This window comes from Melopsittacus undulatus, chromosome 5 (assembly GCF_012275295.1).
Source record: "Melopsittacus undulatus isolate bMelUnd1 chromosome 5, bMelUnd1.mat.Z, whole genome shotgun sequence".
Taxonomy (NCBI): domain Eukaryota; kingdom Metazoa; phylum Chordata; class Aves; order Psittaciformes; family Psittaculidae; genus Melopsittacus; species Melopsittacus undulatus.
In genome coordinates this window covers 6,406,273-6,430,175 of record NC_047531.1, presented here as the reverse complement: position 1 = coordinate 6,430,175, position 23,903 = coordinate 6,406,273, and the positions used below count along the sequence as shown (strand labels likewise).

The 23,903-nt window shown below is 55.3% G+C and overlaps 2 protein-coding genes and 1 non-coding gene across 4 annotated transcripts; 1 reads left to right on the top strand and 2 right to left on the bottom strand.

Annotated features, from left to right (window-relative positions):
- Positions 1-1,832: 1,832 nt before the first annotated feature.
- On the bottom strand, positions 1,833-1,904 carry TRNAP-AGG (transfer RNA proline (anticodon AGG)). Its single transcript has one exon. It is a non-coding gene; the product is annotated as a tRNA-Pro (tRNA).
- An 881-nt stretch (positions 1,905-2,785) lies between these two features.
- OPN1SW (opsin 1, short wave sensitive) lies at positions 2,786-8,247 on the top strand. The gene is given in 5 exon segments (NM_001311081.1): positions 2,786-3,149; positions 4,534-4,702; positions 5,479-5,644; positions 6,882-7,121; positions 8,045-8,247. Coding segments are annotated over 5 exon segments (1,044 nt in total). The 5' UTR covers positions 2,786-2,803; the 3' UTR covers positions 8,168-8,247.
- Positions 8,248-10,248: 2,001 nt separating this feature from the next.
- On the bottom strand, positions 10,249-22,632 carry CALU (calumenin). 2 transcript variants are annotated; one of them, XM_034062983.1, is made up of 7 exons: positions 22,567-22,632; positions 18,645-18,881; positions 15,184-15,377; positions 11,385-11,551; positions 11,175-11,235; positions 10,523-10,722; positions 10,249-10,353 (listed from the first exon to the last, which is right to left on the bottom strand). In XM_034062983.1, the coding sequence occupies exons 2-7, from the start codon at positions 18,863-18,865 to the stop codon at positions 10,249-10,251; spliced, it is 948 nt and encodes a 315-aa protein (XP_033918874.1). In that variant the 5' UTR covers positions 18,866-18,881; positions 22,567-22,632. The 2 variants fall into 2 exon arrangements, with proteins under 2 accessions (XP_033918874.1, XP_005141853.1); XM_005141796.2 differs by lacking the exons at positions 15,184-15,377; positions 22,567-22,632 and adding an exon at positions 14,920-15,113 and having other exon boundaries at positions 18,645-18,865.
- Between the last annotated feature and the right edge of the window lie 1,271 nt (positions 22,633-23,903).

Genomic DNA, 23,903 nt, shown 5'->3' with positions numbered 1-23,903 from the left:
AGGTGCTGGGGCAGAGCTGTGGTGCACAGGGCTCCTCCAGCTGTGCCTGCAGCACCGGTGCCAGCACCAGCTCCTCTGCATGGCCCATGAGATACACATCAGCCCCACAGCACCCACATCAGCCCCATGGCACCCACCCCATGGCATCAATCCCACCATGGCAAACATGCCCTGTACCACAATGTCCACCACCCCATGTCCACCACTGCCCCATGCCATGCCCACCACCCCATGAGCACCATCCCACCACAGCTACCACTCACCCCACCATGTCCAACACCCATCCCACTGCCCCATGTTCACCATCCCCATGGACACCACCCACCATGCCATGCCCACCATCCATCCATCCCACCATGGCCACCATCCTACCACTCAGTGACCACGTTCTCACCATGCCCACCACCCATCCCACTATGGCAACCTTCACACCCCACCATGCCCCACATTGCCCCATGTCCCATGCACAGGTACCTTTGGCTCGGGTGCTGTTGGGCTTGGGCTCCTCTTGTGCTACTGACACTGCATGGCTCTGCATGGCACCCAGCCCGGGGACCTGCAGCACCCATAGACCCTGCTGAACTCAGTGTCCCTGTCCCCGGCACCAGCACTGATACCAGCCTATGGGTGCCCCTCCTTGTGTGACCAACCCTGGGGTGCCCACAGCTCCTACAGTCCCACTGAGAACAGTGTCATCAACAGGGCATGGACATGGGGACCAGCACCCACAGCACCTGTAGGCCCACTGAGCAATAGGGACACCAGCACCTGCCCTGTGGGTGCCCCTCTTTGGGGTGCCCCTAGGATGCCCATCCTGGAGGCTGCTGGTGCCCATGGGTGCCTGTTTTAGGGGGTGCCCATTTGGGGGTGCCTGCCCCAGATGGGGGTCCCACTGCAGCACACACTTCCCCTGCCTGCGGACCGGGTGTTCCTAAGTCATGGAGGGGGGCCTGACCCAGTACAGCCCAGTACAGCCCAGTATGACTCATTACAGCCCTAGAAGACCCAGTACAGACCAGTATGACCCAGTACAACCCATATGACCCGCTCCAACCTAGTATAGCCCTGTTCAACCCAACCCAGCCCAATCCAATATGGTACAACCCGGTGCAGTCCAGTCCAGTATAACCAAGTACAGCCCAGTACAGTCTGTTTTGGTACAGTACAACCAGACCTGACCCAGTACAGCCCAGTACAGCCTGGGACAGCCCAGTACAGTATGGAACAGCCCAGTGTGTCCCAGCAAAGCCCCGTAAAGCCTGATATACTCTAGTACAGCTTGTACAGTATGGTTTGGTACAGTACAGTACAGTACAACCAGACCTGACCCAGTCCAGCCCACTATGAACCAGTCCAGCCTTATATAGTTATGGTACAGAACAGAACAGCCCAGTATGACCCAGTCCAGCCCAATCAGACCAGTACAGTATGGTACAGCCCAGTACAACCCAGCACAGCATGGTTTGGTACAGTACAATCAGAGATGACCCAGTACAGCCTAGTATGACACAGGACAGTCCAGTATAGGCTGGTCCAGTATGGTAGAGTCCAGTAGAGTCCAGTACAGCATGGTACATCCCAGTATACTCCAGTACAGACCAGTACAGCCTGGTTTGGTACAGTACAGCACAACCACCACCCCACTTCTCTCCACCAGCCTTTATATGGACCCCCAAGGCCGGGGGGAGGCTCGGGGGGGACCCAAACGCCCTTAATCCCCCCGCTAAGAGGCTTGTGCTCATGCTTCCTGCCCCACGGAGGCCCCACGGCGCGGGGGGGGCAGGAAGTGGGGCACATGAAGGGGGAGAGGGGGGGGGAGGAGAAAAAGGTTTGGGCTCGTCCGGGATTTGAACCCGGGACCTCTCGCACCCTAAGCGAGAATCATACCCCTAGACCAACGAGCCGCTGTGTGAGAGCACAGCGTGGCTGCGTGCTGGGGGGGGGGGGCGAGAAACATTGTATGGGGGGGGGAATCCCTGAATGTGAACCCCAAATGAACCCCTGCAGGGAACCCCGAAGTGACCCCTAAAAGTGCACCCCAAAATGAACACACAGACCCAGCAGTGCTGCCCTAAAGTGACCCCCCCAAAAGTGCACCCCAAAGTCACCCCCCCATCAATATATCCATCCCCCTGCAGTGCATCCCCAATAGTGCATTGCTCAGCACTGCACCCCCAAAGTGAATAGACAGCCATGCATCCTCGGCCCTGCACCCCAAAGCGATGCCCCCTGAAATGCACCCCCAATCGTGCACACCCAGCGGTGCACCCCCAAGTGATCCCCAACCATGAACCCTCAGCAATGCACCCCCTAGAAGTGCACCCCCAAAGTGAATGCCCCCCTGCACTGCACCCCCAAACTGCCCCCATTAATCCCCCCCCAGCATCCTCTCCATCTCTATCCACCCCCTTGGAGTGCTGGGACCACCTTGAGGGTTCCATTGGGATCTCCCCATCACCCCTTCTCCCCCCAGCCCACCCCAACCACCATCACCCACCTTGGGGTCCCTGCTGTGTCCCTGGGGTTGTGAGCATCCCAAACCCCTCCTTTACCCCCCCCCCCCCAAACCCTTTCTTTCCTCCTCCTTTCCCCCCCAAAATCCCCCGGGAGCCCCACAATCGTCTCAGCCCGGGTTAAGGAGAGGGATTAGGACCTGAGCCGGGCTTAGCCCCTCCTAATCCCCAAGTTTGCCCCTGGCTGAAGCCCTGATCCCCCCTCAGCCCATAAGCGGCTTTGGGACAAGGGTATATGAGAAGGGGAGGTCTGGAACCCCCGATCCCCCCCCTCAGCCTCCCCAGGCACGATGTCGGGTGAGGAGGAGTTCTACCTGTTCAAGAACGGGTCCATCGGTGGCCCCTGGGACGGTCCCCAGTACCACATTGCCCCCCCATGGGCCTTCTACCTGCAGACGGCCTTCATGGGCTTCGTGTTCATGGTGGGCACCCCATTGAACGCCATCGTGTTGGTGGTCACCATCAAGTACAAGAAGCTGAGACAACCACTCAACTACATCCTGGTGAACATCTCCTTCTGTGGGTTCCTCGCCTGTATCATCTGCATCTTCACCGTCTTCGTCTCCAGCTCGCAGGGCTACTTCGTCTTCGGCAAGCACGTCTGTGCCTTTGAGGGCTTCATGGGGGCTACCGCAGGTAGGTTTGGGGGTGGCCGTGGTCATATAGGGGGATGGAGGTGGGGGTGACCACTGGGGGATGGAAGAGTTGGGTTGGACACCATTGACTTGTAGGGTTGGAGGAGGTGGGGTGACCATGATGGACTGATGGGGGTGGAAGACTTGGGTTAGACACCATCATCTCATAGGGCTAAGGGAGTTGGGGTGACCATGATGGACTGATGGGGGAGGAAGACTTGGGTTAGACACCATCATCTGGTAGGGTTGGAGGAGTTGGGGTGACCATGATGGACTGATGGGGGAGGAAGACTTGGGTTAGACACCATCATCTCATAGGGTTGGAGGAGTTGGGGTGACCGTGGTCTGGGTGGGTTGGAGGAATTGCGGTGACCACCATGGCCTAATGAGGCTCAAAGTGGCCTTGACCACCATGGTTTGCTGGAACTATAGGAGTTGGGGTGACCACTATAATCTGGTGGGGATGGTGGAGTTGGAGTGACCACTATGGTTTGAGATAGGTGGTTGAGGTAGGGTTGATCTCCATGGTCTTGTGGACCTGTTGGAGTTGGGGTGATCACTGTAACCTGGTGGGGTTGTAGGCAGGGGTGACCACCATGCTCTACTGGGGTTTAGGAGTTGGGGTGACCCCCATCACCTGGTAGTGCTGGAAGCAGGGTGACTGCTGGAACCCTAGGGGTTGAGATGACCCCACTGCAATCTGGGGTGATCACTGTGCCCTTCTACACCTGTAGGAGTGACCATGATAGACTGGTGTGGCTGTAGGTAGGGGTGACCACCATCGTGTGCTGGGGTTGTAGGAGCTGGGGTGACCATCATGCACTTCTGGACCTGTAGGAGTTGGGGTGATCACTACAATCTGGTGGGGCTGGAGAAGTTAAGGTGACCACTATGGTCTGATTTGGCTCAAGGAAGGGTTGACCACCATGGTCTACTGTACCTATAGGGGTTGAAGTGACCACCATGGACTGATTGGGCTCAAGGTAGGGTTGACCACTGGGGTCTGCTGGACCTATAGGAGTTGAAGTGACCACCATGGACTGATTGGGCTCAAGGTTGGGTTGACCACTGGGGTCTGCTGGACCTATAGGGGTTGAAGTGACCACCATGGTCTGATTGGGCTCAAAGTAGGGTTGACCACTGAGGTCTGCTGGACCTGTAGCTGCAGTGACCATGATCAGCTGGTTGGTGGTTGATCATGCCTGTAGGTAGGGTGACCACCACCATCTGATGGGGCTCAGAGGAGCTGGGCTGGTCTGACTGTGACCAAGACAAGGTTGACCACCCCAGTCTACTGGACCCATAGGAGTTGGTTTGACCCCATGGTCTGGTGGGGCTGCCCGAGCCGGGTGAGCTGGTCTGATCCCCATCCATGGTGTCCCCAGGGCTGGTCACAGGCTGGTCCTTGGCCTTCCTGGCCTTCGAGCGCTACATTGTCATCTGCAAGCCCTTGGGCAACTTCCGCTTCACCGCCAAGCACGCGCTGGTGGTCGTGGTGGCCACCTGGGTCATCGGCATCGGCGTCGCCATCCCCCCCTTCTTCGGGTGGAGCAGGTGGGACATGGGGGGCTCTGGGTGATGGAGAGGGGCACGGGGTGACATTGGGGTGCTATGGGGTGTGCTGGGGTAGCAGGGAGGTGACATGGGGTGACAGAGGGTGGGTGACATGGGGTGACACAGAGGGGTATGAGGTGACATGGGGTGGCACGGGGTGAAATGGGTAGCACTAGGGTGACATGGGGGGGTCATAAGGTGACATTGGAGTGACACAGATGTGCCATGGAGTGCTATAGGGGTTCCATAGGGTACCATATGATCCCACAGGGGTGCCATAGGGATACTATAGGGTGCCATGGGGGATGCCATAGAGGTTCCATAGGGTATCATGGGATCCCACAGTGGTGCCATAGGGATACCATAGGGTGCCATGGGGATGCCATAGGGGTTCCATAGGATCCCACAGGGGTGCCATAGGGATGCCATAGGGATACTATAGGGTGCCATGGGGGATGCCATAGGGGTTCCATAGGGTATCACAGGATCCCACAGTGGTGCCATAGGGATGCCATAGTGTGCCATGGGGATGCTATAGGGGTTCCATAGGGTATCACGGGATCCCACAGGGGTGCCATGGGTATGCCATAGGGATACTATAAAGTGCCATGGGGGATGCTATAGGGGTTCCATAGTGTATCATGGGATCCCACAGGGGTGCCATAGGGATACCATAGGGTGCCATGGGGATGCCATAGGGTGCCATGGGGATGCCATAGGGGTACGATGGGGTGCTGCGGGGTGCCAGGTGCGGTGCTGAGCGCGGTGCACCACAGGTACGTGCCCGAGGGGCTGCAGTGCTCCTGCGGCCCCGACTGGTACACGGTGGGCACCAAGTACCGCAGCGAGTACTACACATGGTTCCTCTTCATCTTCTGCTTCATTGTGCCCCTGTCCCTCATCATCTTCTCCTACTCCCAGCTGCTCAGCGCCCTGCGTGCTGTGAGTGCCGCACCGGGATGGGACAGGATGGGAGGGAGGGATGGATGGAGGGGGATACAGGGGGAGATGGAGGGATGAAGGAAAGTAGGGATGGGCAAAGGAGGAGAGAGAGTGATGCTGGGTAGGAGGGAGGGAAGGAGATGGAGAAATGGAGATGGAGGTGGAAATGGAGGGAAGGAGAGATGGAAAGAGAGATGGAGAGATGGAGAGATGAAGGGAAAGAAGGAAGGAGGAAGGGAAGAATGGAGGGCGGAAGGAGAGATGGTCACAGGAAGGGAGGGAGGGTGGAAGGGAAGGAAAGAGGGATGGGAAGCAGCAGAGATGTAGGGAGACAGAGGGTGGAAAGGAGGTGAGATGGAGATGTGGGGAAGGAGAGATGGAGATGGAGGCAGGATGGGGAAGGACAGAGGCAGAATGGATGTGGGATGGATGCAGGTGCCCATGGGTGTCTGTGCCTGAGTGGAGGTAGGATGGATGGAGGTGGGATGGATGAATACAGGATGGATGGATGTGGGACGGATGCAGGTGTTGGTGCCTGGGTGCAGGTGGGACGGATGGATATGAGATGAATACGGGATGGATGGATATGGGATGGATGGGTGCAGTATAGACACAGGTGTTGGTGCCAGGGTGCAGGTGGATGGATGGATGTGGGATAGGTGCTGGATGGATGGATATCGGATAGATGTGGAATGGATGCAGGATGGATGGATGTGGGATGTGTACAGGATGGATGGATGTGGGATGGGTACAGGATGGATGGATGGATGCAGGATGAATGTGGGATGGATGGATGTGGGATGAATGTGGGATGGGTACGGGATAGATGGATGCAGGAGGAATTGATGTGGGATGGATGTGGGATGGGTACGGGATGGATGGATGCAGGATGGATGGAGGTGGGATGGATGGATGTGGGATGGATGTGGGATGGATGGATGCAGGATGGATGTGGGATGGATGTGGGATGGATGGATGCAGGATGGATGTGGGATGGATGTGGGATGGATGGATGCAGGATGGATGGAGGTGGGATGGATGGATGTGGGATGGATGTGGGATGGATGGATGCAGGATGGATGTGGGATGGATGGATACAGGATGGATGTGGGATGGATGCAGGATGGATGGATGCAGGATGGATGGATGCAGGATGGATGGATGCAGGATGAATGGAGGTGGGATGGATGGATGTGGGATGGATGCAGGATGGGGTTGGTCCCCGTGCCTGGCGCAGGTGGCAGCACAGCAGCAGGAGTCGGCCACGACGCAGAAGGCAGAGCGGGAGGTGTCGCGCATGGTGGTGGTGATGGTCGGGTCCTTCTGCGTCTGCTATGTGCCCTACGCGGCCCTGGCCATGTACATGGTGAACAACCGCGAGCACGGCATCGACCTGCGCCTCGTCACCATCCCTGCCTTCTTCTCCAAGAGCTCCTGCGTCTACAACCCCATCATCTACTGCTTCATGAACAAACAGGTGCACAGCACCCAGGGAAACACGGGTGGGGGGGACACCGTGAGACACGGGGGTAATGGGGACAGCCCAGAGACACCCCAGGACACCCAGATAATGGGAACATCATGGGAGACACAGATGATGGGGACACCTGGATAATGGGGACACCATGGGGTACATGGACAATGGGGACATGTAAGGAAAGCTGGGCAATGGGGACACCATAGGACACAGTGGGCACATCCATGGACACATAGACAATGGGGACATCCAGGGGTTTGGGAATGTCTGGAGACCAGGGACTTTCCTGGAACATTATGGGACACAAGCATGACAGGGACATGCAAGGAAACCTGGATGATGGGGACACCCTGACAATGGGGACACCCCGAGGTGCTCAAGGACATCTGGGGACCTGGGACATGTGGATGATGGGGACATCATGGGACATATGGTCAGTGGGGACACCCAGGGGTTCAGGAACATTGGGGGACCAAGGGGACATAAGGATGATGGGGACACCCCTGGGTGCCCAAGTATAACCAGACACCAGGGCAACAGAGACACCACAGGACACATGGATGAAGGGGACATCCCAGGACACCAGGGCAATGGGGACACACTGGGGTACCCAAAGACATCCCTGGACCAGGAACGTGGGGGACATCTGTGGAGCAGGATCACCCAGGGATGCCCATGGAGACCAGGGACACAAGGGGACTGAGGACATGAAGGGGCACCCAGACACTGGGAACACCCTGGGATGTCCATGGGTACAAGGATAACCCAGGGATGCCCATGAACCCCTCGGGATGGGCATGAGGGACACTTGGGCATCTCCACATCCCTAGAGCCAGGAGATGGGACCAAGGTGCTACCAAAGGGGTAGAAGATGGTGCCAGGGATGGGGACCATGGGGCTGATCCCCCCATTGCCCCTTCCAGTTCCGTGGCTGCATCATGGAGATGGTCTGTGGGAAGCCCATGACGGATGACTCGGACATGTCCAGCTCTGCCCAGAGGACAGAGGTCTCCTCCGTGTCCTCCAGCCAGGTCAGCCCCAGCTGAGGAGCTCTGCTATGGGGCTGGGGCCACCCCCAGGATGTAGGTGCTGCTGGTGGAACAATAAAGCACCCCCCTGGTCCCAATTCAATGAGCTTCTGTGGCCCCCACAATGGGGTGGGGATGGGGGGACCACGAGTGGGGCTCAGCCCCACAGTGCTGTGCCCCATGGAGGTGTCACTGTGGGGCTCTGCACCATTGGCCTGCCCAGGATGCACAGGCAGGGATGTGGGATGGTGTCCACCATCCATCCATGAGGCTGAGCTGCTTCTGGACCCCTCATCCATGGGGCTGGAGTGCTTCTGGATCTCATCTATGAGGCTGGGGTGGTGCTGAGCCCCCACACATGGGGCTGGATCCCAGCATGAGATTAGGGCAAGGATGGATCCCATCCATCGGGTTGGGGTGAAGCTGGGGCCTCATCCATGGGGCTGTGGTGGTTCTGAGCCCCACATCCATGGGGCTGGGGCAAGACTGGATCCCATCCACAGGGCTGGTGTGGGTTTGAACTGCATCCATGGGGCTGGAGTGGTGCTGGGAGCTCATCCATGGGGCTGGATCCCATCCACAGAGCTGGGAACAAGAGGGCAGGACCCCCCCCAGCCCCACACATTCCCCCATAGTCTCAGGATCCCCATATCCCAACTCATGGCGGAGGTGGGAAGCAATCCTGGGGCCGCATCCACCCTCTCCACCCATGTAAGCACTTCCAAAGGAAGCGATGCCATTGGAGCCCATCCTGCTCTAGGCGAGCCAAGGGAAGGGCACCCCTCCAGGGCCGGATTCTGGGATAAAGCCAAAGGAATTCCATCAGGAGGCAGCGTGGGGTGGATGGAACCGGGATTTATTGAGCCACAGTTGGACACAACTGAACCCATCCCAACAAACACCCAGGGAATAAACACGGTGGGATGAGGGGACGGGAATTCGGGAAGGGAATTAGTGTCTGGAGTCTTTAATGCTACTCCCAGTTTCAAATCCATTTGGGAAGAGGAAGTTGGAGCCAAATCCCAGACCGGGATCATTGGATCCACCACTGAGCTCTATCCAAATCCAACTGGGAAGAGCACCTATCCCTGTGGTTGGTGGTTTAACCCCTAGAGTGGGATTGAGGGCAGAATCCGGGTGGATGTTCCATACATCCCCTCAACCAGTGACCGGCACCAACCTCTCAACCAGTCAGATCCATGTTGATGCCAGTTGGTGCCAGGATGGAATCATGACATTCCCGGATCCACATGGTTTAAAAACAAGGGAATTATGGATACTATTAATATTAACATTGTTAATCATCATCATCCTGCCCTGGCTGGGCCGTTTCTCCTCGGAATGGGGGTGTTTGGCTGGATTAAAGGCACTTGGAGCGACATTCCGGGGTGGAAAAGAGGGAAAACACTTGGATGGGCAACAAGAAGCCACCACCACATTGGTGGTTCATTAACAGGCCCATTAATGACTGGAGGACACGATGGTGGCCAACTGAGGCCAATGGAGAGGGGGTTTGGTGGTTCCAGCTCTTCCAGCAGGACAAGAGCGGTTGGGTTGGGTGAACCGGATCCATCCCAATCCCAGCTCTGCTCCAGCTCTGGTTAGTGCTGGGTTTCCATCAGGTTCAATGGATTTGGGGTTTAGTAAAGTCAATGCCTTGTTTGTTGGAGTCCACCCCAAGGAGGAAAGGCCAAGAGCAAGGGGGGGTGAAGGGGAAGGCAGGAGGTGGCTGCTTGGGAAGAGGAGGAGGAGGAGGAGGAAGAGGAGAAGTTCCTTCACGTCACACGGAACCCTCCCAGTATAAAACCCAGACAATGTGGCTCAAACCACCAGAAAATGAGGCAATCTAAAACAAAACACCCCAAAAACCCCCAGCTGAACCCCAAAAGCGCCGCTCAGAAACGTGGGGTCTCCCAACAGCATCTCCCCATCCCTTCGGGAAGGAAGGAGGAGATGGAAAGAGGACGGGAAGAGAGGGTTTCGTTGGCGACATTGCACCTCAGCGCCTGACACCCACCGGGCTCGGGAGCCCCCAAATGTTTCCGACCATCAAATCCCAGGAATTGGAAGCAATAAATTACGTGGGAATGGCTCCAGGCTCAGAACTCATCATGTCTCACTAAGGCCTCCCCGAAGTCCGTGGCCTGGCTCCCCACGAACAGGTCGTACTTCTCCACGATCTCCTCCTTGGTCAGTTTGCCATCCTGCAGGGAAAAGGGGATATTCCCATCCTCAGCCCTCCATCACATCCCATTTTCCCATGGTTTTCCCTTCTTTTGGTCCACCAAACCCAACTCAACCCCTCCATGGATGCTGAGCACAGCCCTGATGGGACACCCACATGTGCTCCTCACACCACGGTGCCATTCCCACCTTGTCCTGGTCGGATTCATAGACAAGGTGCCGTGCTTCCGCCTCAGCATGGTCGTAATCGGAAGGGAGGATCCAGTCTTTGGTTTCCTCTTTGTCCATTTTGCCATCACGGTTCTTATCCCGGAATTCCACAAACTGCTCCCGCTCCGTTTTCACCCACTCGGGTTCGTCGGCATCACCATCGTGGCTGTACATGTCACCTACAGGACACAGTATCTGCTTGGACATCATTCCAATAACCTCTTCCCAAGGGAAGGACCGCTGAGATGCCTCCCTTGACAGACACGTTGACCAGATGCCCCTTTCCACCTTCAAGGATTCACTTTATATCCCTAAATCCCTCTCCAAATCCATGTGGAGAGGAAAGCAGCATTTCTCCTGATGTATTTTGGAGTTAGCAGCCCCCCACCATGGATAAATCCCAAGTTTTGGGCAGATAGACCCATCCCTCCAGGATCTGGGAGCTGCTTTTCCCACCCCAAGCCCCCAGCACCAGGATATAACACAGGAATCCCACCATGAGGTCAAAGCAAGGTCTAAAGTCAGGAGGTCAAGAGAGATAAAATTCCAAGGGGGGAAGGGATGGGACAACACATTCCAGCAGCAAATTCCAGGCTGGATGAAGCAAGCAAGAGACACAGTGATATCTCACCTATGTACTCCTCCAGGTCAATGAAACCATCTCCATTCTTGTCTATATCCTCCATGGTTTCCTGCAAGGAGATGATGCTGAGTCCCATGGAATCCCCCTCCTTTCCCAGCACTGATCCAGCCTCAGGATGGACCAAACCCCCCCTAGTACCAAGGATCTTACCACAGGCCAGTTCCTGGTGCTCAGCACCAGCAGGATGAGGCCACCCACCTGCACAACAATGTCCTTCATGTAGTCGTACTCCTCGGGGTGCAGGAAGGCCGTGAACTCCTCCTTGGTGGCCGTCAGGTCCCCATCCTTGTCAGCCAGCTTGAAGCGCCGCTCATCCCGCACCATCATCTGCTTGTAGTTGAAGCCATCGTCAGGGTCCGGGTCATCTATGGGGAAGAAAGGAGCCAGGGCTCAGCTTGGGCAGGGGGAGCTGGCTCATGGGCGTCAGAAGCACAACACAGTATCAGCAGCATGACCTGAGGCTCCTCAATGCAACCTCAGCATCCTCAACCCAACCTCAATCTCAAGCTCCTCAATTCAACTCCCTCAACCTCAACCCCAATGTCTCAATGTCCTCCATTGAACCCCAACATCCTCAACTGTCTCAACCCAACCCCAACCTCAATCCCAACGTCTCCAACTGAACCTTCTCAACCCAACCCCAAAATCCTCAATGCAATCTTAACATCCTCAACTCCACCTCAATATCCTCAGTGTCCTCCACTGAGCCCCAACCTCAGCATCCTCAAGTCAAACCCAACCTCAACCCCAGCATCTCCAACTCAACCTTCTCAACCTAACTCCAACACCCTCAACTCAACCCCAACCCCAATATCCTCAATGTCCTCCACTGAGCTCCAACCTCAAACCTAACATCTCCAACTCCAACCTCAACATCCACAACCCAACCCCAAATCCTCAATGTCCTCCCCTGAAACCCAACCTCAACCCCAACATCCCCACCTCAACCCAACCCCACTCTCCTAACCCTTGTCCACAGCAGCCTTCACATCCCTCCTGCACCAGTCCCAGCCGGAGCTGCAGGAGCAGCATTCCCAGATGCCCTCTGGATCCAGGGAGTGTGTGTGGGGGGGTTATTTTGGCTGCCATGGGCCCAGAGGCTCAGCCCAGGCTATTTCTGGAGCAGAATGTGTAAGGGGATATTGCTCCAAAGCCCGGGATCCATCACCCACAGCGGGAATAGCTGGGCACATATGGACACCCGATATAGCCACAGCGACAGCAGGATACCGGCAGCAGCTTTGTTTGGGAAGCCTATAGGGAAAACAGGGATGGAAGAGGCTGGAGCCGAAGGTAAAGTTAAGCAAGAGCCAAGGCCTGGACTAAGATAAGGCTCAGTCCCTTCCCTGCTTGCATCTAGGACAAAAGGGGGGATTCAGCTGCTCTAAAGCACAATTAAACCTCATGTTTCCTATTCTATTCCTGAGGTTTCACCCCGAAAGCAAAGGAAAACCATAGGACTGGATTGAGTTTTAACTGGGAAGTGAGCAAGATGCTGGTTTAACTGGATTTGGGGTTTAAGCTGCCCCCCAAAATACTTGGAATTTTAGCCCCTTTGACACTGGTGGCACAAGGGAAATGTCTTCCAAGGCAGGTGGATGGGTTGAGAGCCAGGGAATGACTCTGGCGCAATTCCACAGGCTCCAGTTTTACAAGAGAAACAGGGATATTTGGGGTTTGGCAGCCAGCAGTGAGAGTCTGGGGGGGCTCAAAGAGGGAAAAATGTGTTGTTATTATTATTAGAATTCCTATTTTCAGGAAGTTTTAAAGGGAATCTCACTCCCAGACAAAGCTTCGGGGCTCCTTTCACTTCAGCATCCCATTTTACCCATCAAAAGGCTTTGGATGCTCAGGAACGGATTAAAACCTGGCACCAATTTGCTGTGAGCTATTTCATCCCCACAGCGGGTGACTAAAACCACCCCAAACCCACCCAAAAGCATTGCTCCGGGATGACAAAAGGCCGGCATTCCTGCAACCCTCAGCAGGGAGGGAGGTGCCTCGGCTCCCACGCGCCGGGATTGGGATGTGCTCACTCCAGGCCGGGATCAGAGGCCTCTTGGCTGCCTCTCAACTCTCCCGAGGTATTTCCAGAGGCATTTCCAACACTGCTCCGGGTGGAGAGGGGAGAGGGAGGGGAGAGCTTTGTGCTGGAGAACGGCTCCAGCAGAGAGGAGAGGTGGAAAAGCGATTCCAGCTGATACAAGGAGCGTGGAAGCGCGGCCTTAGGCAGGAGAATGGGGGGATTGGGATGTTCCCGGTGCTCCGTATGGATAAAATATGTGGGAGCAGCTTGATGAGCATGTGCCAAGGGCATTTGGCAGCAGATACCAGGCCCTGAGGCACCTTTAGGCCATGCTGTCCATGGCAGGGCTGAGGCACTCTCCTCTCTTGCTATTGAAGCTTAAGAACTGGTTTCCTCACTGAGGTTCTCCTCATTAAGGGGGTTTAACCCATTAAAGTGGGGTTCATGAAGGATTTTACACCCCCAGCTCATCAATCCCACTGCATGGACCCCCAAAAGCACAGTGAAACCATCCCAGGACCTTTCCTCCTGCTTGAAGCCTGGATTTAGAGGAGGAGATAGGCCAGACCTAATCTTGAGCTTTGTAACAACACCCAACTAATGGATAAGAGAAGCTGTCCCAGCCCTGAGGAGCTCAGTGAGACCTGGTGGGGTTTTGGGGGGCTCGTTTCTCCAGGCAAACCTCAACCTTCCCCCCAATTCCTTCCAAAGGAGCTCAGAAACAAGGATGATGGATGAGGCAAGAGCTTCCATAGGTCCTGCAGAGCATTTGACCATCTTTGGCAATATTTAGTCAATGAAAACCTTATCTCATGCTCTCAAGCTGGAGCTCATCACACCATATATGTCAGCGTTCCAAGAGGCAGGAACAACTGGCAAAGGAGCTGGGAGAGCTTCTTAATGTCTTAACCCCCGAAGAGCTTCTTCTTACTTCACTCCTTGGGGTGGTTTAATTCCTCATGAGGGCTCCTGACCTGATTTGGGTGGCAAAACCTACAGACTCCGTGGATAAAGGGGATAGATAGGGGGATATCCCCCAAATAAGGGGAAGGAGGGAGATGTGCACAAGGAGAAGACTCTTTGCTAAAGATCTTCCAATGATTTAGGTGGAGACACCCAAAAAAGAAGCTTCTATAGCCTAGGGGGCAGTTGGTGTCTCTCTGCAGGAGCTAAATGCCACCAGGAGCTTGAAATTCAGAAGGAAGAAGGTGGAATTTAGATGGGATCTTAGGGAGTTCTTCACTATGAGGGTGGTGGGACACAGAATGGTTTGAACTCCAGCTGCCCCATCCCTGGCAGTGTTCAAGGCCAGGTTGGACACAGGGGCTTGGAGCAGCTGCTCCAGTGGAAGGGGTCCCTTCCTGTGGCAGGGGTTGGAGCTGGAGGAGCTTTAAGGTCCCTTCCAACACAAACCATTCCATGACTACATAATTCCTTGCCAGGAAGCACTCCACAAGGGCCTTGCCCCCCGGCCTTGCTCCCAACTGAGCTCCATTCCATAGTGAAGTACATCAATAAAGCAGAGTTAAAGCCATGTGCTGATCCCACCTTCACTTTGGGGGTGCTTTCTCCCCCATCTTTACTTTCCCCTTTGATTCATGCCACCAGAAGGTCAATTTGGAGGTTTTTGGGGGGGAATTGGAGCTCCTCATACCTCTGCTTTATTGATTCGAGCCCACCACCAGCCGGGGCCACCTCGTCCCTTACCGAGGTACGTGCCATACGTCACGTTCCTGTACTCATCCCAGGAGATAAATCCATCTTGGTTCATGTCAAACTCCTGCCACTGCCGTTGCACACTGTCATACACGTATTTCTTCTGGGCCTTCTTAATCCAGGCTTTGAGCTCCCCCTCGGTCACAAACCCATCCTTATCCGTGTCTATTTTAGCTACAATCACTCTACAAAAACAAAACAGCAAGTTTCAAGCGCCGGCTCCATACAGGTTGTATCCCATGAGTAGAAACCTACCTAAGATGTAGCCGTAGGTGGCATTTTTATACTCCTCCCATGAAATAAGGCCGTCCTCATTGAGGTCGTGCCCCTTCCACTGCCGCTCTACGTCCTCGTAGATCCACCGTTTTTGGGCAAACTTAATCCAGGCTTTGAGCTCCTCCACCGTTACAAACCCGTCCTTGTCTTCATCTATCTTACTTACAATCTTTCTGTGGGGAACGCAGAGAGAAATCCAGCACAAGTTAAAGGAAACGAAGGGCTTGGGTCTATACGGACAGGCCAAGGTGGTTCATCCCAGTGACCACATGGACAACTTGTCTGGACAGATAAAGGGTGGCTGAGGAGGTGGAACCTCCTTTGCTCACTGCCGAGCACATCAGGGGTTGTGCTCTTCGGGAATGAGGTGGTTTAAGGGGAAATGCTTGCTCCTTAGACCTTGGGAAATGAACCTGTTCACACCTGGGGGTGTCAGTGAATGAGAAGCTCAACAGAACCCAGCGGGTGCTGCACCCCCAGAGCGTGAGCATCAGCTCACGGAGAGGATCCTGCCCCTCTGCTGTGCTCTGGGGAGACCCCCCCTGCAGCCCTGATCCAGCTCTGGGGCAGCAGCACAAGAGGGACGTGGAGCTGTTGGAGCGAGTGCAGAGGAGGCCATGGAGATGCTGCGAGGGCTGGAGCAGCTCTGCTCTGGAGCCAGGCTGAGAGAGCTGGGCTGGGGCAGCCTGGACAAGAGAAGGCTCCTGAAGGGGAGACCCCAGAGCAGCTCCAGTGCCTAAAGGGGCTGCAGGAAAGCTGGAGAGGGGCTTGGGACAAGGGCCTGTAGGGACAGGCCAAGGGGAATGGCTTGAACCTGCCCAAGAGAGGGGAGACTGAGCTGAGCTCTTAGGCAGAAGCTGTTCCCTGTGAGGGTGCTGAGGCACTGGCACAGGGTGCCCAGAGAAGCTGTGGCTGCCCCATCCCTGGCAGTGTTCAAGGCCAGGTTGGACACAGGGGCTTGGAGCAGCTGCTCCAGTGGAAGGTGTCCCTGCCTGTGGCAGGGGTTGGAGCTGGAGGAGCTTTAAGGTCCCTTCCAACCCAAACCAGTCTGCGAGTCTAAACTGGGAAGGAACACAAAGGCTGTCTCTGGGCTGAGCACACCCTCCCAGGGCACTGGTGGGACACATCCAGGTCCAATCCCACCCGTTTATCCCGAGGCAGAAACCGGAGCCGCTGGCACGGGGCCGCTGTTATTTATAGCAGCAGCTGTGAAGGAGGAATGTGGATCCATAGGCAGATGCACACGGGCCAGGAGGGGGGAGAGGGGCTGCTTCAGCCTCACCATTCCTCATGGTTTACTCCTAGGAGCAGCCGTGGGGTCTGTAGGGCGCAGGGCCGGCACAACACATCACAGTGCTGTGTGCTGAAGCCCAGGGATGAGAGCTCCAAAGTGTCCTTATCCCACAAAGCAAAGGCCACAGATGGGCCAAAGGGCATTCCCAAAAGGTGGAAAACTGCGATAAAACCATTCAAGATGTCTGGGTTGCTTATGGAAATGTCTTTACACTCGATTTAATCAGCTTGATGACCATGCACCGTGTTTTGGATGCCAGAACCACTTAAATACACATTATTCCTGGCTGGTGGGCATCATCCTTCCCTGGATTATCCCACAGTGGGCTCTGAGGACTGGAATCCCTGAGGAATTTCCCCCAGCTGCTTCCCAGTGTTAAATCAGAGCCATTGTGGTTTCTGTGATACCAAAGCCTGTGGTGGCAGCAGCAGGAGGTGACAGAGCACAAGCTACACCAGGAGGTTGGGACAGGGGCAGATACCACATAAACCCACTTTTTGTGGGAATTCTGGCCAGGAATGATGGGAACACAGCCCCCAGCTGCAACACAAAGGGCTGCTGGGCATTGGGACAAGGATACATTGGAGCAGAACCAGCCTTCGAGCTGGTCTAGCGGCTTCGTGCCCAAGCCCAACGTTCCCAGGCCGGTTTCCCAGGGCAGGAGCCACCAAATCCATGAGTTTTAGGTAAAATAATCCCATACTCTGGCACTTTGGTCACGGAAGGAGGGGGTGGCAGCAGCTGCTCTGCAGGGCAGGCAGCTGGAAGGAAGGAAGAGGATCCGTGTGCTCTGCGCTATCACTGGGAAACTCAGAGCATTCCCTTATCCTGAAGCTTTTAAGGAACAACCAAAGCACAGGAACGCTTGTTCTGAAATCCCAATGACCTCAAGAAACAGGGAAAAGAGCCACAGTGAAAGGAGCCTGGAAAAGCAGGTCCTTCCCACAGCCTTAAAGCCACGGCACCATCAAAACATTCCAAGTGGAAAGTCTGAGGCAGGCCCGCTCCCAACTGCCAGCTTGTTCCAGGAGATAACTCAGCAGAACAATGGAATTACAAAGTGTGGAGCCGTGAACGCAGCCTCGGGGTCAGGAAAACAAGCCGGGAGCGGGGGGGAATTCCCAGTGTAGCTCTATATCCCAGAGCTCCACGTTGCCTTTTGCATCCGCTCTGGCTTTTAGGGGGAGGGAGAGCGTCTTTCCAAGCTGTTTTCCTTGTAAAAAAACACCTGGATTGACAAGTTTGGTGGCTGATATGGATGGATCCAAAGGAGTTTTCCCAGTTTAGAGCCTCTTTGGCTTCAGGTCACCTTTATCATGGGCCGGCAGCCTGGATGGTCCATATGGATGTTAAAGCACATGGGATTGCTCAGATTTTGCCTGGCAAATCCAGGGTTGGAATTAGATGAGCTTTAAGGCCACTTCCAAGCCAAATCATGGGAAAAAATAGGGAAAACAGAGGGAAACCAGGCAAAGCTGGAGGGTTAATGGGCAGTTTGGATGGTGACAAACCAAGACCTTCAGCCTGACACGGTGAGGAATATCCCACCACAAAGCCAAGCCTTTTCCAAAGGCTTAAGCTTTCCTAAGCCCATTGGGAACAACTGGGAGAGCAGCTGCTGTCGGGAGCACAAAGGAGGAGGTTGTAGTGCTGTGGATGCAGGGATTTGCCAGGGCTGGAGCTGGGAGTCTCCAATAACCCCCAGTGCTGATGGCTGCAGGTGGCAAGGGGGGAAAAACACTGGAGGAGAAGTCAGTTTTCAAGGGATTGCCTGTTTTCCCTGACTTGGGGCTCTCCAGCTGCTTCCCAAGTGGGAATAACAACACACAGGAATCCCACGGGCCTTCCAGTGGTAACTGGAGCCCTCTGAGGTCATTTGGAGTATGGCAAAGTGGGAGACGCTTCATTTCACGTGGAATTCCTAAGGGTTGGGGGGGTTAGGAGCAAGTGGGAATGGTTGGGATGACTCAAACTGACCTTGAAGGCCAAGCCCAACATCTGCAGTGGAGACCTCAGCACCACCTGTGCTAAAATGATGCTTTAATGGGTTCTACCTGCGAGAGCTCAAGGTGCAAAAGACAGCGAGGGGAAGGCTCATGGCCCAGGTGATCCATGCTGGATCGGTTCCTTCCCAACATGGCCTTACCCCAGCCTCTCCTTGCTCTCCTCTGGTGTGAGCTGGTCGAAGGTCTTGGCCTCATCAGCACCCAGGAAGGCATCATGGTCATAGTCGAAGCTCTGGGCATCGTCATGGACCTTGTCACTGAGCTGGGGCTCGTGGTGGACTCGGTCCTTCTTCTCCGTGGGCTTGGAGGAGATGCAGAGCATGGACAGAGACAGGCACAGCAGGAGCTGAGGGATGCTCATGGTGGCTCCGAGGCACCTGCGGGACAGGGAACATCATCCAGGAGGTCAGTAAGGCAGGGGAAAGGGGGATTCTGGCATCAGAATGGGCAGGGATGAGGAGCTGGTGCAGGATGAGTGGGGAAAATACAGTTAATGCAGGTTTTCCACGCAAAGTGAAGCGTTACTGTGGGATATGATGGGGAAATGATGGATTCAACCAGGTTATGTGGGAAAATGATGACTTCATCCAGGTTATAGGGGAAAAAATAGGAATTAGTCCATAATTATTTAGGTAAAATGAGTTAATCCAGGTTATGTGGGCATAGGGATGGATTAATATGGATTATCCAGGCAAAATCATGAATTAATATGGATTATCCTGACAATGAGATAAATCAGTGCAGATTATCTGGGAAAAATGATGGATTCATGGAGATTCTATGGGCAAAATGATTAATCCAGGTCATCCAGGCAAAGTGATGAATTAGTCCAGTTTATGCAGGCAGAATGAGGAATTATTATGGATTATCTAGGAAAAAATGATGAATAAATCCAGAATATGGGAGCAAAATGATTCATTAATATTGTTTATCCCAACAAAATGATGAATCCAGGTTACCCAGGTAGAATGATGGATTAATCCAGGGCATGGGGGCAAAATCCCTACAGATTTGCCAGGCAAACTTATACACAGATTATATGGGAAAAGGATTATTTAATAAAGGGTATCTGGGCAAAATGCTTATTTAAATCAGGTTATGGGGACAAAGTGATGAATTAATAGGGATTATCCAGGTAAAGTGATACATTAGGGCAGATTATCCAGGGAAAGTGATGAGCTAACACAGATTATGTAGGAAAAACACTGAATTAATCCAGGTTATCCAGCCAAAGTGATGAATTCATTCAGGTTACATGGGCAAAGTGATGAATTAACACAGGTTAACTGGGATGAACAGAGACTTGATCCAGTTATGTAGACATAGTGATGAATGAATCCAGGTTATCCATGCAAAGGGATGAGTTAATCCATATTATATGCTCAGAACAATAAAGTTAATCCAGTTACATGGGGAAAAGGATGAATTAATCCACATTACTGGGGCCTGGTTACAGATAACACAGGTCTCAGAGCTTCCTGGTGCCCACAGAACCCCTCTGAAGCGCCTATCCCACCTCATTCTCCACACAGAATTCCATTGGTGTGATCCTGCCCCAAAACTGCCTAAAAGGATATTTTCCCCTGTGGAAATGAGAAGTTTCAGTGTCCCTGCAGCTCCAACCACTCACAGGGGTCAGAAAGGAGAAGCAGGAGAGGGGGAAAGGCGTTTCTAATGGAATAAAAGGATTTTCCTGTCTCGATGGGTTACTCGCGGTGTGAAGGCAAAGGAATTCCTTTTATTTAAGTCATTCCCATTAATCTGTGCTTGGGATGAGGTGGAGGAGTCCACTGAATCCCCAGGGATTTATCCAGATGTATTTATCTGCGCAGGCCGAGGCAGTGAAGGAGGGAAGCCAAATGCTGAGGAGGCAGGAGCATTGCCAGGTTTCCTGTTGGGAAAGCTGGAAACCAGGAGGAGAACCCAAAAGCAAGAGGGATCCCATTGCCACGACGGCATCGAGCAATGGGAGGATGCTGAGGGGAGAGGGATGGGATGAGGGTGGAGAGCTGAGGGGAGCATGAGGAAGGATACATGGAACCAACCAGGGAGACACCGGAGGGGGAATGATGACATTGGATGTAGGGATAGGACACAGTCAATGGCTTTCAATGGGACAGTATGGAGATCTTCACTATGAGGGTGGTGGGACACAGGGAAGCTGTGGCTGCCCCATCCCTGGCAGTGTCCAAGGCCTGGTTGGATGGAGCTTGGGAGGACTGGAAAGGGGATGAGGAACAACCCTCTTTGCGATCCAAGCTCAATCCACATGGATAACCCACAATTCCCATCCACCTCTGATGCAATCCAGCGTGGCCATGACCTCCGAATTGCCACCAGGATCTGTATTTACACACAGTTCACTCTGAGCACATCCCAGTGCTGGAACCTCCTGCCCATCCCAAGAGCAGCCCGGCCTGGAGCACGGGCTGACCTGGAATACTGGCAAGAGCCTGATTTCTATCTCCAGTGTCCACACGGAGCAGCCTGGAGGGAGCTGGAAGGGACAACCTGACCTGGGAGCCACATCCTGGCCTGGTGCCAGGCACTGGGAGGCAGGAGCCTCATCCCTGCAGGTGGAAGATGCAGGTTGAGCGCTTGGAATGATGAAACCCCCACAAATGAGCCTGTTATGCATCAGTAATTCACAGTTGTGCTGCTCCACCAATGGGATTGAATCCCAAGATCCCAAATTTCCCGTGGAGCTCCGAGTTTTAGGAGGAAACGAGGCTTTGAGGTGGGTTACATGTTACTCCACAGGGAAGCAAACCACAAACCAAGGATATGGTGGCAACGCTTCTCCCTACTCCCAGATAAAAGGGTCTTGGCAGCAAACCACAGGGAAGTGGGAAGCAGCAATTGGCAGTGGGAAGTGTTCCTTTGGAGCAGGGTCTCCCGAGGAACTGGGACTGTGGCTGGTTTGGCTGCGATGCTGCTGGAGAAAATGGGATTCCATGCTGGGGTTGATGGGATATTCCAAGTGGATTCACAGGTGGAAATCCCTTTTGGAAGCCTGGATCCAAACCTGGGAGCCCAGCTAACTTCATGGAATAAAGCCCTACAGAAGAGAGAATTGGCTGAAATGTGGGAATTAGTCTCCAGTTTGGCTTGGAAGAGGCTCAGGCTGTCAGGTAAACCTGGATCACCAGATAATGGGCTGAACTGGGGAATTCCAAGCCCCTATTTTGGCCTGGAAAGGGTTTGGGCTGCCAGGTATACCTGGACCACCAGCAAACAGGCTGGAATGTGGGAACCAGCCCCTCTTTTGGCTTGGAAAGGATCTGGGCTGCCAGGTAAACCCAGGTCACCTCTGCACAGCCCTACTACAACCAGCCATAGCACTGAGTGGCTAAGGGGACACAATGGGGGACATGGGGGGGTCCCCAGAGCCCTGTCCCGCTCACAGCTCCTTCGGAAGTCCCTTTGATAAGCTATCACCTGAACGTGGTGTCACTAGCGGCACCGACTGAGGCCTTATCTCCACGCACGGGGCTTATCGGGCGCTAAAAGATAACAGGGGAGGGGGAAACCCCATTTACACCCCAGAACAACCGCTCACAGAGGAACCGGCCGGCCCCGGGTGCTCACTGAGGGTGATGGACTGGGGGGGGGGGGGGGGCACGGGGTCGCGCAGGTCAGGACCCCACCCCCCATACGCACACCCCCTCTGCAGCCCGTTATCCCGGTGCTGGATGGGGACACCGGGATCAGGTTGCAAGATGAGGTCGGACCCCTCGTTCCCCGGGGATGCTGCAGGGACCCGCGGCCGGGAGCAACCGGCTGCTCCCCCCCAATCCCTATGGGAACAACACTGGAAATGGGGACGGGGGGGGTGGTCCCACAGCGATGCCCCCCCTCTTGTTGCCATAGCGACAGCCCCGGCGGCGCTCCGAGGCCCAGCGCGGCCGGTCCGGCGCCACCGCTCGCACACAGCGGCCCCGCAGAGCGGCCCCGGCCGCTGCCTGCCCCCGAGGGCCGCGTCCGGCTCGGCCCGGCCCCGTCCCGGTCCCGTTCCCCTCCCGTTGCATGTCCCGGCCCGGCCCGGCCCGGCCCTGCCCTCACCGTGACCGGAGCCGCCGCCGCCGCCGCCGCCCGCTCTGCCTCAGCCGCTCCCGCCGACCGGAAGCAGGCGCCGCGCCACGCCGCACGGAACCCCCCGACACGGCGCGCCGACCAATCAGAGCGTCGCTCCGCCCCTCCCGCGGCTACGATATGCGTTCTCATTGGTGGATTCGGCCGTCCATCCTCTCTTCGGCCCGCCCACGCTCCGCTCTCCCCCCGCCCCCTTCGCTCCGGTTCACTGCCGCCCCTCCCTGCGCCGTAGCCCCGCCCCCCCGAGGGGAGACGCGGACGTTGATTGGCTGCAAAGCGCCACGTCCTCAGGCGCGCGCCGGCAGGCGGCCACGCCCACAGCTCGGGCGCGCTCCTCAGTGCGCAGGCGCCGCGGGAAAGCTGGAGTGGTGGGCGCGCCACGTTGTGGGGCATGGATGGCAATGGGGGCTGTGGGGTGTACCCATAACCAAACCGTGCCATGAGCACCACATCCCTGCCCCATAGACCCTATGGGGATGCTGACCCCACCGCAGCCCTGCCCAGGGCTTCACAGCCCATGCCGGGATGAAACGTTCTATAACCTCCAGTCTAAACCTCCCCCCGTGTGGGTTGAGGCAGTTTTCTGCCATCCTGTGTGTACAGTTGAGTCACCTCATGCTGCTTATGTCTGTTCTACCTCTAGCATGTGTGTATCCATTCCATGTCCCATAGCAATAGAAGACTCTGGGCTGCCTCTTGGAATCTGTCGGGAATGGGGATGCTCTCCCTTGTATCCCATTCTCTGCCCTGAGAAACCCATGGAACCTATCACATCCTTCATCCTCCCACCTCTCCCATGTCCCTCCCTCTCCCCATTCCTCTCCGAAGCCCCTTCCCTGATGGACCCCAACACAGACTCAACCCCAGCACTTTCTTTTGTGTTATTTGGGAAAACCCCTGGAATTCAGGGTTGGTTTAACTGTGCACCTGCCCTAAACCCCTGTTCAATGTGGGTCTGTGCTGTCCCATCCCTGGCAGTGTTCAAGGCCAAGCTGGACGGGGCTTGGAGCAACCTGCTCTAGTGGAAGGTGTCACTTCCAACGCAAACCATTCCCTGATGTTTTGTGTCTGCCTTCAGCCTGTTCCCTGGCCCTGCTCCATGTCATTCCCATAGCGCAGGTCCATGGCATGGAGCCCATCACGAGCGTGTGGTGACTGCATCGATCCCAAAAATAGCTCAGGAGAGTGCACAGGGATCCAATGCCGGGAGCCGGGAGCCACAGCCCCAGCACTGCTGCGTGATCCCATCGGGAGGGAATGTCTCAGTCTAGCACATCCCCCAGCAGCATCACATCACCATTTCACTC